Source organism: Tachyglossus aculeatus, chromosome 21 (genome assembly GCF_015852505.1).
Source record: "Tachyglossus aculeatus isolate mTacAcu1 chromosome 21, mTacAcu1.pri, whole genome shotgun sequence".
NCBI lineage: Eukaryota > Metazoa > Chordata > Mammalia > Monotremata > Tachyglossidae > Tachyglossus > Tachyglossus aculeatus.
Window position 1 is genome coordinate 30,261,333 of NC_052086.1, and position 20,374 is coordinate 30,281,706.

Genomic DNA, 20,374 nt, shown 5'->3' on the forward strand with positions numbered 1-20,374 from the left:
ATAAACTGTTTCAAATTTTGTACCTTTTACGCTCAAATTGTAATGGGTTTATCCGTCCCTTCAATATGACATTAAATAAAAACAACCGAAGGAATTATTTGCTGGAGTCTGCATGAGGTCTTCTGGAGAAATCCTAACAAAATGGTCTTGGGCTACTCGAGCAGCAAACAGATTAGGAAAACAAGAGTTATTCTGCTAGTCTTACTAGTCCATCAAACAACTAACGGCTAACTAGAATTTCTGACAAAGCTATGCCACCCATTCCTCAAACACGTTGGATAACAAACCCCGTACTATCTATGAAAACTTGTTCAACTTAGTAACATACATTTTGAAAAATTATGAACTGTTTTGCAGCTATGTTTTCACACACGTCAGATGCCACGCCTAAAGAATTAGATGTCGACATCATGCCGAAGGAGGAGAGACAGATATTCAAGTCATTTAACCTTACAAAAACATTTTTCTGAAAAATTCAGTGTGAACCCACAAGTGGGTTTTCACTTCTCAACTTCTCACTTCTCCGCTTGAACGTGCTAACACCGACCTGGACGGGATGCACGATCCGGGCGTAATTTACGATTATGGCTTTGAAAACTTTAGGTCCAAAGAAAAATTAAAGCTAAACTTTGTAACCCTGTATTCCAACTTTTCACCAGCGAAGGAACACAGAACGACTTAGTAAAACTGTAATCATTTTTAAAAGTGGTAAATATTAGTACCTACTTGTGTATCACAACTGAAACCAAGTAAAGCTGTTTACCAAATTAATGGACTGCATAGAAACTTTCTGCCAAACCCTTGATTTCCTATTTTCTTTATGTTTACTATAATGTAATTGAGTTTCAATCCAGTAAATTAGCTCCTCGAACCAAAGGTATATCTATCTAGATATATATTTACCTGTACCTCTCTCTCTCTCTCTCTCTATATATATATAATCCATATCTGTCTATTTATCTATACATATAGGTATATCTATCTATATCTATCTATCTATAGGTATATATCTATATCTATCTATACATATACATATACATAGATACCTATATATACACCTATACATCTATCTACATAGATACCTATATATAGATATATAGATATATAGATATATATACCTATATAGATATATAGATATATATGGAGGGGTGTGTGTGTGTGTGTGTGTGTGTAGGTATATGCCTATATGTGTGTGTGTGTGTGTATATACATATATGTATATACCTATATGTGTAGATATCTAGATAGATAGATAGATAGATATAGATAGATAGATATACCTTTGGTTCGAGGAGCTAAGGAATATATATATATATTCCTTTGGTTCGAGGAGCTAATTTACTGGATTGAAACTCAATTACATATTATATATATATATATATATATATTTGCAACTTTCAGTATGGGGTTCCTTCTGTAACTGGGGTTAGAAGTGCCTCTGAAAGAGAGTCAATAAAACTCTCAAGGTGCCACTTACTGGCTCTTCTACTCAAATCCAATAATAATGGAAAACCAGGAAAAGGAGAGTAGACTAGGCCACCTACCTAGTTATATCCCCCAGTTGGCATAAGGTTGCCAAAATCACGTTTCTCGGTTGCAGTCCGCTACTTCAGATAAATAAGACCTCTTTATTTTAAAGCTAAAAAGTCAAAGAGGTGACAAGCGGCGGAGCAGTCAGCTGAAAGTTAGGGGGCAGAGGGATATCAGAAGAGTTTCACTTTAGCAACGTCAACACACAGTCATTAAGAGGGTGGAGGAAGACATATAGAAGACACAAAGTAATGAATAATAATAACGGTGGTATTCGGGAAGCACTTACTAGGTGCCAGGCACTGTACTGAGCGCTGAGATCGATAGATGCAAATCAGGTTGGACCCAGTCCCTGTCCCACATGCGGCTCAGAGTCTTAATCCCTATTTGACAGAAGGGGTAACTGAGGCACAGAGAAGTGAACTGAACCCAGGTCACACAGCAGACGAGTGGCCGAGCTGGGATTAGAACCCAAAACCTTCCGAGTCCCAAGCCTGTTCTCTATCCACTAGGCTGTGCTGCTTCTTGGGAAACATTTAAGGAGAATCTACTTTTAAATTCCAACACAAATACAGTACAGGGTGAGAGGAGGCCAAAAAACCGATTTTTACAAAGAAAGATTAGGCTTTAAAATGGAAATGATATAAAATAGAAATTTACATCAAGCAAACTCCACGCCCACAGCCACTGACCCATTTGGCCTTTCCCCTTTCTTGGAATGCTTTCCCCTTTTCCCTTGGCCAAACCACTCTCCCTTGAGGAAAAGAGAGGGGGGTGCGGAATAGAAGGAAGGTGCGAGAGACGAAAACATGGGTTGGATTACATGACGTTGAGGGGCTATTTCAGTTTTAGGATCTGTCAGAAAAATTGGTGGGCTGGTAAATTTCTTGTGCTTCTTGGCAATGTGATTTTAAAGTGTACAATTAATTCACCGTGGATAAACCTCGAAAGAGAAATTACTGACTACTGATAGGCCTCAGGATGCCCAAATTACCCTGGATCTTAAGAAAACTTACCAAAGTCCGTATGATTACTCATCCATCCAATTGCTTTAATAGATACCAGAGCCAGCAACCCGGAGCCAACAAACGACCCAATTCCAGAGAAGAAGAAGAACAAGCCCATAATGGCACTCTGCATAGATTTAGGAGCAGCTGAATATGCAAATTCTAGACCTAGAGTGCAAGAAATTGACATTACATTTAAAAACTTGTCTCTTACAAAAGGCACAAACAAGCAGAATAAAACGCGCTGCATAGATTTAGAATCCCTTCTTTAAAAGAAAAACATTTTCACTGAACACTATGACGGTTTTACAAGCTTCTCAAAAAGGAGGCAATATTTCTCAAACGAGGCAACACTATTAAATTTTACAAACAAGTTGGACGGTAAACAAGATTCCACTACCGTCAATCCCTTTATTATTTTGGTACCTCTAAAAAAAAAATGGCTCATTAAAAAGAGGTGAACATCATTTTAGCCAAATATCCGCAAGGCAATTTGTGCGATCGTAAACTTCAATTAAATACAACTCTAGAAGACCTACAATAGTCTGGCAAATGCCATTTGTTCAACTCAAATAGAACTGAAAAGATTCATCTTTTCTAGCCTATTTACATTTGTAATTTTATTAAGTATTCAGTCGTTTGCATTATATTTTCTTGGCTTCTTTACCAGAAATGGAAAGAAAAGTATTACATTAACAATTATCTGCATTCAATTTCCTGCGGGTTTCATATTTAAACTGGAGAAAGATGCTCATCTGCAAAGTACCAATAGAAGTGTCCTCTTTCTAGCACAGTCGTGTACTGCCAAACCAGAGTGCGGTATTTTGATCAGACCCTTCGGAGCACAAACAATTACTAATAAACTTGCACTGGGGAATCTGTTCATGGATCTGCTCCTGTTTTTCTAATTTCTAGTTTATAATACTTGTGGGTTGTTCACAGAATACCTGCAATAAACAGCAGCGCTTCTGGTAGCACTTAGTAACCAAACTTGAAGAACACAGTGATTACTGCTTAATGAACTATAAGTTGAACTATACTGAACTACATATATATTGAACTATAAGTAAGTAACTATAAGTAAGCCATCACTTCCAAAGTTCTCAAAATTACTGAAGGAAAGACAATTTATCTGATTTATTATTCCCTTCGTTAATTTATTAGTCAGACTGGAATCATATCACTGAAGGGGAAAAGGGCAGAGACTTTGTCACGAAACTATTCCCGTTTTAACGCAAAGGTGTCACAAATATTTAATCTTGAGCACAGAATATAAAACAGTCTCACATATTACTGCTTGCTGGCGGCTACTGGCAACGATTTCATCCATTTTTTTGGCCCAAAGAACCAAGCATTAGGTTTCTTATAGACGCTTTCACCTTACCGAAGATAATTATAAAAGAAACAAGATTTTGCTAAATTAGTCAATCAATCAATCATATTTATTGAGCGCTTACTGTGTGCAGAGCACTGTACAAAGCGCTTGGGAAGTACAAGTTGGCAACATATAGAGACAGTCTCTACCCAACAGTGGGCTCAGTCTGTGCATACTGAATAATAACAATAATAATAATGGTATTTGTTAAGCGCTTACTATGCACCAAGCACTGTTCTAAGCGCTGGGGGAGATACAGGGTTATCAGGTTGTCCCACGTGGGGCTCACAGTCTTAATTCCCATTTCACAGATGAGGCAACTGAGCCACAGAATAATAAACTGTTGCCATTTCATCACACCGCGCGTACGACACGGGCAACAAGGTCATATATGGTATTTTGTGCGAGAGTGTTTATTCCCCACGGTTCCAACCCATCTCCTTCCCATCTTTGAGAAAGGTAGATAGTGAAAAGCGTATCTTTCTACAAAAAAAATTATTCCAAAGTAACTTCTATCTGATTCTAAATTTTAACTAGAAGCTAAAGTTAGTAATTTATATTTAATCAGAAGAATGGAAAAAAGGTTTTAAAAAAAGCTCTAACAATAATCACTAAAAGGGAAAAAAATACTCTAGCACCACTGTTTAAAACTTAAATACTCCCTCATTTCCCCAACCCCAACTAGGTAAGAAAACACTTGTATATTTGGGCTGAAGAAGGTGGAAAAGTTAGAGGAGTTGGAATGGTCTACCTTGAAGGAAAGGAGGCTCAGAGTAGACTTAAGATGACAAAATTTTCTCTATTTCCACGGCAGCAGGCAGAGTTGAGGCTGCAGATTTCGGATGCAGTCTCGCGTGGAGGCAGGGGGATTGGCTGCTCATTCACGAAAACCGGATTACAAAATGTACGATAAAAATTCTATTCCTTGCCTGGGGCGGCACGGTACAGATACCCTTTCTAACTCTGTATTTACCTGAAACCTCAAAAGTCCTTTGAAAATGTCAAAAGGCCTTTGACCAGATTCAGGCAAAAAGCTTAAACAGACAAAAAATAAATAATCCACAGGAACGGAGGTACTGTTGAGTAAAGGACGGAAAGCTAGTTAAAAGACACACCCAGTTGGGATAAACAGCCACTTTCCAGGATGGAGAAGTGTCAAGACAAAGTAGCATCTCCCAAGGAAAAAGGATAGAGCCAATTTTGTTTTTAACATCTCCACATTCATTCAGTCGTATTTATTGAGCGCTTACTGTGTGCAGAGCACTCTACAATTATATGAAAGAAGGAGTAAGCGGCATAAACTCTCAAATTTACATATGAAAGTTTCTTTTGGTTGGTGAAATGCCATACAGAAGGGGGATAAACGGCATAAAGACTGATGAGCGGGGCAAAAAAAAAGCAGATAAACTTCTAGGTGGCCAGGTGGAAGGAAATGTGCCCAGAGAAAAACCCGAATTACAAATACGTGATGATGGGCTCGGAACCGCAATCAAAACATCGAATTTATTTAGCACGGATTGTGTGCACAGCGCTGTACTACGCGCTTGAAGTTGTGTCTAAAGAAAGGGACCTCAGAGTCTAGTACTATCTTTTCATTCATTCATTCAATCGTATTTATTGAGCGCTTACTGTGTGCAGACTGTGTGCACAGCGCTGTACTAAGTGCTTGAAGTTGTGTCTAAAGAAAGGGACCTCAGAGTCAGTACTATCTTTTCATTCATTCATTCAATCGTATTTATTGAGCGCTTACTGTGTGCAGAGCACTGGACTAAGCGCTTGAAAAGTACAATTTGGCAACTGACAGAAACAATCCCTACCCAACGACGGGCTCACAGTCTAGAAGGGGGAGACAGACAACAAAACAAGTAGACAGGCGTCAATGCCATCAAAATAGATAAACAGAATTATAGATATGTACACATCATTAGAGTAGAGTAATAAATATGTACAAATGTACACAAGTGCTGTGGAGAGGGGAAGGGGGAGGAAGTAGGGACGATGGGGAGAGGAGGAACAGAGGAAAAGGGGAGCTCAGTCTGGGACGGCCTCCTGGAGGAGGTGAGCTCTCCTAATTTTTCCCTAGGTGAGTTTTCCTAATTAACACCCTTACATGTAGCGGTAGTCAGAGAGGACAACCTAATGCTGGGCATCATCGGGGAGGTGAGAGAAAATACACAATATAAAACCAGGATCCCCCACGCCTGCAATACGGTGTGCTGTTCAGGCAGCCAAATCCTTAACTTTCACCCCCACTCTAAATTCCAAACTGTCCCTCTGTTCACCCGTAAATTTCTCCAAGCCTCTCCTCCGCCTGTTGATATTTTCTGCTTTCACAACTTCTTGTGGCCACAGTCGCTCCACTGACCAAATGCCATGGGAGGAATTGTCTCCTTTTATTTAGAAGCCATCACGTTTCCAACCCTGGGCTCCTTCTCCTGGGGCCATCATCATCATCATCAATCGTATTTATTGAGCGCTTACTGTGTGCAGAGCACTGTACTAAGCACTTGGGAAGTACAAATTGGCAACATATAGAGACAGTCCCTGCCCAGCAGTGGGCTCACAGTCTAAAAGGGGGAGGCAGACAACAAAACCAAACATACTAACAAAATAAAATAAATAGAATAGATATGTACAAGTAAAATAAATAAATAGAGTAATAAATATGTACAAACATATATATATATATACAGGGCCATGGTAACTGCCTGGGGCTGCCACCCTCTCCCTCCCACTTTAAACCGGGAGAAGTCCTCCTGTTCCCAGGACAGGGACAGGCAGAAGCCATGGCATACTTTTCCAACTGTTGGAATGTCAAGAAGATCTTAACTTAGGGATGCCCATGGAGCACAACTTCCACTGGCAGTCGGGTACTGTGGTTCCTGCTCATTTGTGTTTCCTTATTTCTTTCCTCTTGGGCCCATCTCCAGTGTCCTTGGCCCACCTCCCTGATTTTACAGGTTCTGAGCCCCTGAAGGTCAAGCACCAAGCCTGACTCACTATCCTTGTACCCCTGGACTTAGTCCTAGGCCTCATCCAGAAGTAAGCCCATAAATGCAATTAAAAATGATTTAAAAAAAAAACCCAAAACCACTGGGCGTCCCCTCATCCTAGTGCTGGGAAATGCCACGTTGGCATGTTCACTTCCTTCATGACTTTGTAAGTTATCAGATGTCTGCAAAGAGCCTTATTTTATATTCTGGCAGGGCTGCTCTGACCAACGGCACAGTGCTCTGCACATAGTAAGCGCTTAATAAATGCCGTCATTATTATTAATTGCCCGCAGCCCACCTCCCTGGTTCGGTGGTTTCAATGGAGCCATTATGGGGATGGGACACCACATCGTTCACAGAGATTTCCAACACCATTGATCGAAAGGACACACCTCCCCCTTGGGCCCCTTTCCTGCCTCTCCTATAAATGTTAGTTTAAGCATGGATGGGGAAAGAAGAGGGCATAACCTCTGGCATCAGGGGGGCTTCAGTTTCTACTGTACATGGACAATCAGGGCCTTAATGTGGGTCTTTCCCTTATCAGAGGTACTGGTGACAAAAATAGCACGTGGAAATCATGCTTGACAAATTCCGGCCCCAACTTACCGTTTTGTTGTCCACCTGCCATTGGAAACCCATTTCGGTCTTCATTAAAAAAATGCAACTGTAGCAAATCAATGATAATCTAGCAACTAATGGTTTAAGAATTGGCGTAGCCAAACATTCAGCACGAAATTACTGAAATGACAATTGACCAACCCCCCCAAAATCAAACCTACCCTTAACTTTGACTGTAATCTTAACCATAAAGCGATTTTTCAGGAATTAATTTTGCCTATGGTTGGAACTTGGACTTTTGAAAAGGATGAATTCTTCACAATGTTTCACCATCAGCTGCTGTGTGATTTTTGCTCATTCCTGATCTGCCCCCCAAAAATGCTTTTCTCTAGTAAATACCCTTGGTTTGAAAGCCCAGTGCGACAAGGTAGAGGAAAAACCTCTTATTCAAGAACTTTAACAAAGCGTTTGAAGGGAACTGCTTTTGGTTTCAAATAATATTTTTGTGAAAGCACTTCAGTGAAAGTCCACGTTCTGTAAACACAGAGTACAATAATGCTTTCTGCCAACTTCAGAATTTGAATCCCCTTATATGAGCTCAGTCTTTGCCATCAGTTTCATTTTTCTCCTCTAGACTTTAAGCCTGTTGTGGGCAGGAAACATATCTACCAATTGTTATACTGTACTCTCTCAAGCATGAATGAATGAATTGCTTTTCCCATGCAAAAGAGTAGCTTAAAAGGTCTTCTTGAAAAGACTCCAAAGTTTTCATGTGATCGATCAATCAATCGTATTTATTGAGCGCTTACTGTGTGCAGAGCACTGGACTAAGCAATTGGGAAGTACAAGTTGGCAACATCTAGAGACGGTCCCTACCCAACAGTGGGCTCACAGTCTAGAAGGGGGAGACAGAGAACAAATCCAAACATACTAACAAAATACAATACAATAAAATAAAATAAAAATAAAATAAATAGTCTAGAAGTCTAGTCTAGAATAGTCTTCTCACAGTCTAGAAGGGGGAGACAGAGAACAAAACATATTAACAAAATAAAATAAATAGAATAGATATGTACAAGTAAAATAAATAGAGTAATAAATACGTACAAATATATATGCATATATACAGGTGCTGTGGAGAAGGGAAAGAGGTGACAGTAATAATAAGAACGGTATTTGTTAAGTGCTTACTATGTGCCAAGCACTGTTCTAAGCATTGGGGAGGTTACAAGGTGACCAGGTTGTCCCACAGGGGGCTCACAGTTTTAATCCCCATTTTACAGATGAGGTAACTGAGGCCCAGAGAAGTGAAGTGACTTGCCCAAAGTCACACAGCTGAGAGTTGGCAGAGCCGGGATTTGAACCCATGACCTCTGACTCCAAAGCCCGGGCTCTTTCCACTGAGCCACGCTGCTTCTACTACAGTACTAAGTGTTTGGGAAAGAACGATACGACAATACACAGACACACTCCTCGCTCACAACAAGCTTTCCATCTATGCTCACGTATTTTCTGATACGATGCATAAAGACTAGTTGCACAGTTAGACCTGCAGGCTGTGAGCCCGCTGTTGGGTAGGGACCGTCTCTATATGTTGCCAACTTGTACTTCCCAAGCGCTTAGTACAGTGCTCCGCGCACAGTCAACGCTCAATGAATACGACTGAATGAGTGAATGAATACACAGACACATTCTTCGCTCACAATGAGCTTTCCATCTATGCTCACGTAGTTTCTGATACAATTCATTCATTCAATCGTATTTTAGAGAAGCAGCGTGGCTCAGTGGAGAAGAGCCCGGGCTTTGGAGTCAGAGGTGATGGGTTCAAACCCCGGCTCCGCCAATTGTCAGCTGTGTGACTTTGGGCAAGTCACTTAGCTTCTCTGTGCCTCAGTTACCTCATCTGTAAAATGGGGATTGAGACTGTGAGCCCCACGTGGGACAACCTGATCACCTTGCAACCTCCCCAGCGCTTAGAACAGTGCTTTGCACATAGTAAGCGCTTAATAAATGCCATCATTATTATTATTTATTGAGTGCTTACTGTGTGCAGAGCACTGTACTAAGCACTTGGGAAGTACAAGTTGGCAACACACAGAGACGGTCCCTACCCAACAGTGGGCTCACAGTCTAGAAGGGGGAGACAGAGAACAAAACAAAACATGTTAACAAAATAAAATAAATGGAATAAATATGTACAAATAAAATAGAGTAATAAATACGTACATATCTATATCTATATATGTATATATAGATATGTACGTATTTATTATTACGTATTTATATTATTATTATTACGTATTATTACATATATATATATCCACACATATATATACATACAGGTGCTGTGGGGAGGGGAAGGAGGTAAGGCGAGGGAGATGGGGAGGGGAAGGAGTGTGCTCTGCACACAGTAAGCGCTCAATAAATACGATTGAATGAATGAATGAATGAATGAGAGCCGGGGTTCAAATGTCCATTTTTAAAACTTACCTGCTATGCTGGCAAATATCTCACTGATCCCAATTAGTACGTACTGGGGCACCTGCCACCATATTGGCAAATCGGCAGCATGGTACACCACATTTCCAATCGTTTGATTGATTGTTTTCTCTTTCACAATTTCCAGTCTTTTACTTTCCAAAATTCCTGGAGTGAAGAAGAGTTGATTGGTGAAAACAATGAACTCAACCAGCCCTTTGCGAGACCCAAGAGGTAAACGCTACTCAGTCAGCTTCTGATTACTTAAAAACATGCAGCAGGGCAAGCATAGATAATGTAACATACAAGAATACAAGATAATGTAACAACAATTGACATATCCAAACATTAAGCATGAAATTACTGAAATGACAACTGACCAACCCCCCCAAAAATCAAACCTACCCTTAACTTTGACTGTAACCGTAACCATAAAGCAATTTTTCAGGAATTAATTTTGCCTGTGGATGGAACTTGGACTTTTGAAAAGGATGAATTCTTCACAATGTTTCACCATCAGCTGTGTGATTTTTGCAACTGGCATTTTGGATTGTGTCCGAGCAATTCCTGTATGCAATGCGCTGTATTAGGCGCTTGGGAACATTAAAAAAAAAACCACAGAAGACAGTTCTTGCCCTTGAGAAGCTTACAGTCTAATCGAGGGAGACGGGCCTCCTGAAAGGAACGAAAGCATTCACCAAAGGAACAGAAGTAGGAGTGTAAATTCAGCTGATAAAACAATATTTAATATAAGGAATAATGAATAAACGGAACAGATATACACAAGTGCTAAGGATGGCTGATGGGGTGACCTAGCCAAAGAGATGGGGAATTCATCAGAGAATGTCTTCTAGAGGTGCTAACTTTTGAGGAGGGCTTTGAAAGTGGGGAAGGATGTGTTTTGGCAGAAGGGTGCTAGGAAAGGAATTCCTTGCGGGATCACCATCATCATCAATCGCATTTATTGAGCGCTTACTGTGTGCAGAGCACTGTACTAAGCGCTTGGGAAGTACAGATTGGCAACATATAGAGACAGTCCCTACCCAACAGTGGGCTCACAGTCTAAAAGGGGGAGACAGAAAACAAAACCAAACACACTAACAAAATAAAATAAATAGAATAGATATGTACAAATAAAATAGAGTAATAAATATGTACAAACAACAATTAATCAAAGAGGGAAAAGAGAATGAGGGTATTTTAGCTCGGAAGGCAGACAGGGGGCTAAAATTAGGAATGAAATCAGTCTCACGGCCCTGTTGGTATTTCGATTCTCCCAGAAAACATGGGACAGGGAGAGACCTGGGGTCCCATTTATTAGCAGGCTGAATGAGAAGTGAGGGAAAAAGCTGCCCCACGGGAAGAGCTGACTCGGTAATGCCGCCAGCATCCCATTCTTATTTCATGTGTACAACTTGTACTTCCCAAGCGCTTAGTACAGTGCTCTGCACACAGTAAGCGCTCAATAAATACGATTAATTGATTGACTGATGTGGAACTTTATCATTTGGAACATCAAAAGACCCTCCCTTTCCAGTCAGTGGACTTATCTGGGCTGCCCATCCAACCGTCCTACCTCCCTTCCACTTCATCTCTCTATTCACTCACTAAGCTTTTTCCTTCCACGTTTATAACTTTCCCTTCCTCTGCAATCTCCCTCCACTGTTCTGCCCTCCGCGCCTCTCCCTCACCTTCAATCCTTCCTTAAGAACAGAAAATTACGGTGTCTCCTGTTTGAATGAGACCACTGAGTAGCCACGGAAATAATAGCATTTATTAAGTGCTTACTGCTTCGAGGGCACTTTATAAAAGGCTGGCGGAAAAAAAATAATCAATAGGTGAGGACACTGGATTGCAGGAACTCACGATCCAAAAATTGTGTGGGGCTAGAAAAGGCAAACGGCATGGCAGTCTGAATCAAGTTTAACAATTTCCCCGGACTTCTTAACGTGCAAATATAGGCAACTTGGCTTTCAAGCTAATAAAACCTTGAAAGTAACGGATAATGCTTTTTGTGGCAACCCAGGGCCTGAACGGGTGAGCTCATGATGACAAGGATACGTTCCCCTAAAGATTACAACCTTTCATTCGTACATTCAGTCGTATTTATTGAGCACTTACTGTGTGCAGAGCACTGCACTAAGCGCTTGGGAAGTCCAAGTCGGCAACATATAGCGATGGTCCCTACCCAACAGCGGGCTCACAGTCTAGAAGGGGGAGACGGACAACAAAACAAAACGTATTAACAAAATAAAATAAATAGAATAAATATGTACAAGTAAAATAGAGTAATAAACATGAACAAACATATAAACATACGTGTGTGTATATATATACACATATACAAATATACATATATACAAATACTCCTACTCCTACAAATATATACAAATAAAAATATACATATATATGTACAAACATACATACATACGTATGTACATGTTTGTACATATATATGCTTATTAGTATATTATATACATATATCAATCAATCAATCGTATTTATTGAGCGCTTACTGTGTGCAGAGCACTGTACTAAGCGCTTGGGAAGTCCAAGCTGGCAACATATGGCGACGGTCCCTACCCAACAGCGGGCTCACAGTCTAGAAGGGGGAGACGGACAACAAAACAAAACATATTAACAAAATAAAATAAATAGAATAAATATGTACAAGTAAAATAGAGTAATAAATATGTACAAACATATCCATACATTATATATATATATATATATTTGTACATATATATGTGTATTTGCATATACTTGTAGGAGTATGAGTATTTGTAGGAGTAATTTGTATTTGTAGGAGTAGTATACAGGAGTAGTATGTAGGAGTCGTATACTACTCCATGTAATTGTAGGAGTAGTATACAAATATTTGCATATCAATCAATCAATCGTATTTATTGAGTGCTTACTCTGTGCAGAGCACTGTACTAAGTGCTTAGGAAGTACAAGTTGGAAACATATATATACAATATTGTATATATAATATATACAATACAGTACAATATAGTACAAGTTGGCAACATATATATACAATATTGTGTGTGTGTGTATATATATATATATACATATATATATATATATATATACACACACAGGTGGTGTGGGGAGGGGAAGGAGGTAAGGCGGGGGGGATGGAGAGGGGGAGGAGAGGGAGAGAAGGAGGGGGCTAAGTCAGTCTGGGATCTTGATTTTGATGGGTGACACAATTTAGAGATGCTAAGCAGGATTTTTGCCCACCTCATCTTCCTCCCCTGAGCTTGCCACTAGCTTGCTTACACTCTTGGAGACCTCTCCCCCTCTTCCCCCTCTCCATCTCCCCCACCTTACCTCCTTCCCTTCCCCTCAGCACCTGTATATATGTTTGTACATATTTATTACTCTATTTATTTATTTATTTTACTTGTACATATCTATTCTATTTATTTTATTTCGTTAATATGTTCTCCTTCGTTCTCTGTCTCCCCTTTCTAGACTGTGAGCCCACTGTTGGGTAGGGACCATCTCTAGATGTTGCCAACTTCCCAAGCGCTTAGTCCACTGCTCTGCACACAGTAAGCGCTCAATAAATACAATTGATTGATTGATTGATTGTCCAGAGCTTCCCAATTTGGCAGTGAGAGGAAAGGCCTGAACAAGCCAGGTGGAAGAGCTGAAACTGTTCCGTGTCACCCAGGAAACACGATCACATCTGGATTAGTGGCAGGGGTACAGAGATGAGGCCAGTGCTGTATTTCCATTGAAAAAACCAAGCGAGACCACATCCTGCTGGCAGTAAGGCACGTTTTTTTCCCCTCTTCAGCATGGGCACCACAGCAATATTCACCCAAAATACCTAGAAGCCAGAAAAGGTGAACTACTCTATTCTGATGGGCAAAACGTGCAAGGGATTGGCATTGCGACAGATACACCCATAGATATACTTTCACCATCAGCAGTGTCATCTTCAAACCAAAGGCCAATTCCCAGAAGCACAGTGGTGAGTTTATTTTACTTGTACATATCTATTCTATTTATTTTATTTTGTTAGCATGTTTGGTTTTGTTCTCCGTCTCCCCCCTTTTAGACTGTGAGCCCACTGTTGGGTAGGGACTGTCTCTATATGTTGCCAACTTGTACTTCCCAAGCGCTTAGTACAGTGCTCTGCACACAGTAAGCGCTCAATAAATACGATTGATTGATTGATTACTCTATTTTACTTGTCCATATTTACTATTCTATTTATTTTGTTAATGATTGATTGATTGATTTTATTTGTACGTATTTATTCTACTTATTTTATTTTGTTACTATGTTTTGTTTTGTCGTCTGTCTCCCCCTTCTAGACTGTGAGCCTGTTGTTTGGGTAGGGACCGTCTCTATATGTTGCCAACTTGTACTTCCTAACCGCTTAGTACAGTGCTCTGCACACAGTAAGTGCTCAATAAATACAATTGAATGAATGAATGATATTTAAGTGCTTACTATGTGCCAAGCACTCATTCAATCATATTTATTGAGTGCTTACTATGTGCCAAGCATTCACTCAATTGTATTTATTGAGTGCTTACTGTGTGAGAAGCACTGTACTAAGCGCTTAAGCGCTGTTCTAAGCACTGGGGGAGATATAAGGTGATCAGGTTGTCCTACATGGGGCTCACAGTCTTAATCCCCATTTTAGAGATGAGGGAACTGAGGCACAGAGAAGTGAAGTGACTTGCCCAAAGGCACACAGCAGACAAGTGGCAGAGCCGGAATTAGAACCCAGGACCTCAGGCTCCCAAGACCGTGCTCTTTCCACTATGCCATGCTGCTTCTCAGCGTGTGTACAGACACACACACAAACATACAACCGTAGTAAATTCAAAGCAATAGAAAATACCATTCTATGGAAATACTAAGATTACATTTTTTGTTGTAATTAATTTTCCACTTGGATAACTTTAAATATTACTTTGAGGTTATAATAAATGGCATTAAACAGCACATGTTCAATTAAGTTAATCCGTTCCACTCTCACTTTGTAAAATATTTTAAATACTCTGAAACAAACTAATAGACCAGTTAAAATGTGTTCCGAGAGCATGTCATTCAGTAAAGCTTACTTAAAACTATATAAACGGGCTCACTGATTGTTTCCCATCTTCAGGCAGACTAGTGGGATTTCTCTATAATATCACAGTCATATAGAAATGTAAATGGATTAATGATTTTTTAAGTATCAAAAGAAATTAACAAGTGTAACCGACAGCCCCATATGCTGGATGGAAAAATAAGTGACTTCCCACTATCCCTTTAAAAAATGAACATGTCTCCATTTCAGATTATTTTCTTATGGTTCACATAGGCTACTTGCCTTTTAATTGAGCTCACCAACCTCAGTGATCTTTTCCTGGAGTTTCCAGATTAAAAAGGCACAGCTCGCTTTCTTAGTAACATCTATAAAAGATGGCCATTTAATGTGAGTTCGGTCGCCGTCGCCCTAATTAAAAGTGATTCTACTGAACGAACGATTTGTTTGACTTCCCCCAAACTTATGGCTTTACTCGTCACTTCCTCAAACAGTCAACTGGCAGAGTAAACTATGCTCCAAATTGGAAAGGAAGGAAAATACCCTTTCTATATTGTGTATATTTCTATATAAGGAAAGGAATGGAAATTGTGGATGATCACGGTGAGGTAAATATTTCTGTACAAAAACAATATTTCTATATTGTTTTAAAGAGTCTGCCCCCCCCACCACACAAAAAATGACCTTGATTGCGAGAAGTATAATAATATCTTTACTCTGCCCCCCCCCCACACACAAAAAATGACCTTGATTGCGAGAACCTTTTTATTAATCAGTCAACGGTACCTTTTTATTAATCAACGGTACCTTTTTATTAATCAGTCAACGGAACCTTTTCATTAATCAGAACACTGTTCTAAGCGCTTGGGAGACTTGGAAGAGTACGACAGAGTTGGCAGACGTGGTCCCTGCCCACCAGGAGCTTACAATCTAAAGGGAGAGACAGAAATTGATAATAATAATAATAATGATGGCATTTGTTAAGCGCTTACTATGTGCAAAGCACCGTTTCATGGAAATAAATTATTGGAAGTGCTATGGGGCTGAGAATGGGGTGAATATCAAGGGCTTCAATGTGCACAGGTGATATAAAAGGGAGGAGGAGTCACGGAAAAGAGGGCTTCATGAGAAAAGAGAAGCGGCGTGGCTAGAGAAGCGGCGTGGCTCAGTGGAAAGAGCCCGGGCTTTGGAGCCAGAGGTCATGGGTTCGAATCCCGGCTCCACCACATGTCTGCTGTGTGTCCTTGGGCAAGTCACTTAACTTCTCTGAGCCTCAGTTCCCTCATCTGTAAAATGGGGATTAAGACTGTGAGCCCCATGTGGGACAAACTGATCACCTTGTATCCCCCCCCCCCCCCAGCGCTTAGAACAGTGCTTTGCACGTAGTAAGCGCTTAACAAATGCCATCATTATTATTATTATTAAAAGGCCTCTTGGAAGAGATGTGACCTTCCTGAGGCTCTGAAGGTGGGGAGAGTGGTGGTCTGCCATATGGAAGGGGAGGACTTCCAGGGACACGGGGAGGGAACGGGAAAGGGATCAGCATTAAGGCACCGTGAGCCAGCTGGGGCTACAGGAGAAAATGCGTTGGCTGGGCTGTGGTGGGAGACCATTGTGAGGTGAAGTTGGCAGGGGCAGGCTGATCGAATGCTTTAAATTCGATGGTAAGGCATTTCTGTTTGATACGGGGGGAGATGGGCAATCGCTGTTGGGCCTTGAGGAGCGGGGAGACGTTCACTGAACAACTGACCCGGGCAGGACAATGAAGGATGGACTGAAGTGGGGAGGAGAAGTGGAGCGGGGAAGAGGCAGGAAGCAGGGCGGTCAGCAAGGAGGCTGATGCAGTAGTCGAGGCAGGATAGGATGCTTTTTAAAAAAAATAATAATGGCATTTATTAAGCGCTGACTATGTGCAAAGCACTGTTCTAAGCGCTGGGGAGGTTACAAGGTGATCAGGTTGTCCCACGGGGGGCTCACAGCCTTCACCCCCATTTTACAGATGAGGTAACTGAGGCCCAGAGAAGTGAAGTGACTTGCCCAAGGTCACACAGCAGACAAGTGCTCTGCACATAGTAAGCACTCAAATACGATTGAATGAATGAGTACAATACAACAAAGTTGGTAGAGCTGACAGAACAGCACTCTCCCCATCTTCAAAACCCTATTAATACTACTACTACTACTAATAATAATAATAATGGCATTTATTAAGCACTTACTATGTGCAAAGCACTGTTCTAAGCGCTGGGGAGGTTACAAGGTGATCAGGTTGTCCCACTGGGGGCTCACAGTCTTCACCCCCATTTTACAGATGAGGTAACTGAGGCCCAGAGAAGTGAAGTGACTTGCCCAAGGTCACACAGCTGACAAGTGGCAGAGCTGGGATTTGAACCCATGACCTCTGACTCCAAAGCCTGGGCTCTAAAATGCCCCACTGTAAGATTTGATAGGGGACTTATTTCATGCTATAATATTTTCCAAACTGTTCAGTATGTGATAATCGGGCAAGACTATTCAGCACTACTCGGAGAAGTTCAGTTCCACATCGGCAGTGCTGAACTTTAGCTAATCATCATCATCATCATCAATCGTATTTATTGAGCGATCATTCCCAAGAGGAGGGCTGATGGTTTGTTCAAGGATGATAGTTTTTCTTGTTCATTCACTCATTCAATCGGATTTATTGAGTGCTTACTGTGTGCAGAGCACTGGACTAAGCGCTTGGGAAGTACAAGTCGGCAACAATTGTGTACTATAACTACGCTATTTTACAGTACAATCATTCCCAGGCATTAGGCCGTATTAATAAAGGGAAGGAGAAAGCGTAGTAAATCCTGCCGCAATATAACCAGAAAAAGAATATTCTATTTTGCAGAACAGTTTAGGGATCGGTAATGGGACTTAAACCTCCCTTCCCTGAGGGTGGATGGAAGAAAGAGGAAAGAGCAAGATATAGCCCTCTCCGGCTATATCCATCATCATCATCATCATCAATCGTATTTATTGAGCGCTTACTATGTGCAGAGCACTGTACTAAGCGCTTGGGAAGTACAAATTGGCAACATATAGAGACGGTCCCTACCCAACAGTGGGCTCACAGTCTAAAAGGGGGAGACAGAAGCTGGGAATGCCCGTCAATCCAGACCCTGGGGTATATAAATATCTAAGTATGTAAAGTTGTCGTCTTTGTATTTGAAAAAGACGTCACTGATGGTGAAGTTCACCTATGAGTGTGAGTGTGGCTGAGTTTAACACTTTTTATTTAAAAATCCAAGTGGAGACTGGAATGTTTCATGGGAGCTGCACCTCACTTTCCTCCTCCCCATCCCCCCCGCCCTACCTCCTTCCCCTCCCCACAGCACCTGTATATATGTTTGCACAGATTTATTACTCTGTTTATTTTACTTGTACATCTCTACTATTCTATTTATTTTGCTAATGATGTGCATCTAGCTTTCTTTCTCTCCCCCTTCTAGACCGTGAGCCCGCTGTTGGGTAGGGACCGTCTCTATGTGCTGCCGACTTGTACTTCCCAAGCGCTTAGTCCAGTGCTCTGCACACAGTAAGCGCTCAATAAATACGATTGATTGATTGGTTGATTTCTATTTATTCTGACGGTTTTGACACCTGTCCACATGTTTCGTTTCGTTGTCTGTCTCCCCCTTCTCGACTGTGAGCCCGCTGTTGGGTAGGGACCGTCTCTAGATGTTGCCGACTTGGACTTCCCAAACGCTTCGTCCAGTGCTCTGCACACAGTAAGCCCTCAATAAATACGATTGATTGATTGATTTCTATTTATTCTGACGGTTTTGACACCTGTCCACATGTTTTGTTTCGTTGTCTGTCTCCCCCTTCTCGACTGTTAGCCCGCTGTTGGGTAGGGACCGTCTCTAGATGTTGCCGACTTGGACTTCCCAAGCGCTTCGTCAAGTGCTCTGCACACAGTAGGCGCTCAATAAATGCGACTGAATGAATGAAAGGCCAATCAGACCGAACACACCAAAAGGTTGTCCGTTGTGCTTAATGCTTGCAAGGCTTGACGCTGTTTTCTTTCTTGCTTCCTTGCCTCTCCACAGCAACGTTCTGCTCAGTGCTTCTGGGTGGCAATGCGCCATCACCATCATCATCAATCGTACTTATTGAGCGCTTACAGTGTGCAGAGCACTGTACTAAGCGCTTGGGAAGTACAAACTGGCAGCACACAGAGACGGTCCCTACCCACCAGTGGGCTCACAGTCTAAAAGGGGGAGACAGAGAACAAAACCAAACACACCAACAAAATAAAATAAATAGGATAGATATGTACAAGTAAAATAAATAGAGTAATAAATATGTACAACCATATATACATATATACGGGTGCTGTGGGGAAGGGAAGGAGGAAAGATGGGGGGATGGAGAGGGGGACGAGGGGGAGAGGAAGGAAGGGGCTCAGTCTGGGAAGGCCGCCTCGCCAGCGCTGGTCCATCCATAGCAACCGACTCCCACGTTTTCATCTGGGAGTCGGCGCCGTCGATGACTTTGTTTTACCCTGCCGGTCCAAGACCCCGGGGTAACGTTCCCGAATAGTTCCCCTCTTTGGGAAGCACAGGTTCACGCAAGGCCCGAGGGGGTTTGGGCCTGGATTCAGGTGGAGGGCTGCAGCTGTAGCAATCAATCAATGGTATTTACTGAGCACTTACGGTGTACAGAGCACTGTACTAGCTGGGAGAGTACAACAGAGTTGGCAGACGAGTTCCCTACCCACAAAGAGCTTACAGTGCAGAAGGGGAGGTAGTAATAATAATAAATAATAATAATAATAATAATAATGGCATTTGTTAAGCGCTTACTATGTGCAAAGCACTGTTCTAAGCGCTGGGGAGGATACAAGGTGATCAGGTTGTCCCACGGGGGGCTCCCAGTCTTAATCCTCATTTTACAGATGAGGGAACTGAGGCCCAGAGAATAGTAATAATAATAACGATGGCATTTATTAAGCGCTTACTATGTGCAAAGCACTGTTCTAAACGCTGGGGTAGGTACAAGGTAATCAAGTTGTCCCACGTGGGGCTCACAGACTTAATCCTCATTTTACAGATGAGGGAACTGAGGCCCAGAGAAGTGAAGTGACTTGCCCAAGGTCACAGCTGGCAATTGGCGGAGCCGGGATTTGAACCTATGACCTCGGACTCCCAAGCCCGGGCTCTTTCAAGGTCACACAGCTGGCAAGTGGCGTAGCCGGGATTTGAACCCATGACCTCAGACTCCCAAGCCCGGGCTCTTTCCATTGAGCCAAGTTTTGTGGAGTGGAGGTTATGTTGCCTACATAGAATAGGCTTTCCCTCTTCCCTGAAAACCAAATACACTCTGATATTCATGCCCCCTCCACTCCACA

The 20,374-nt window shown here is 41.6% G+C and overlaps 1 protein-coding gene across 1 annotated transcript in view; it reads right to left on the reverse strand.

The window, feature by feature from the left end:
- SLC15A4 (solute carrier family 15 member 4) overlaps positions 1-20,374 on the reverse strand; it is a 73,638-nt gene that overhangs the window by 12,201 nt on the left and 41,063 nt on the right. Inside the window, exons 6-7 of the mRNA XM_038763323.1 lie at positions 9,954-10,109; positions 2,547-2,705 (exon numbers count right to left, since the gene is read on the reverse strand). Of these exons, the coding sequence (XP_038619251.1) occupies positions 2,547-2,705; positions 9,954-10,109 (315 nt within the window). The remainder of the gene's footprint in view (positions 1-2,546; positions 2,706-9,953; positions 10,110-20,374) is intronic.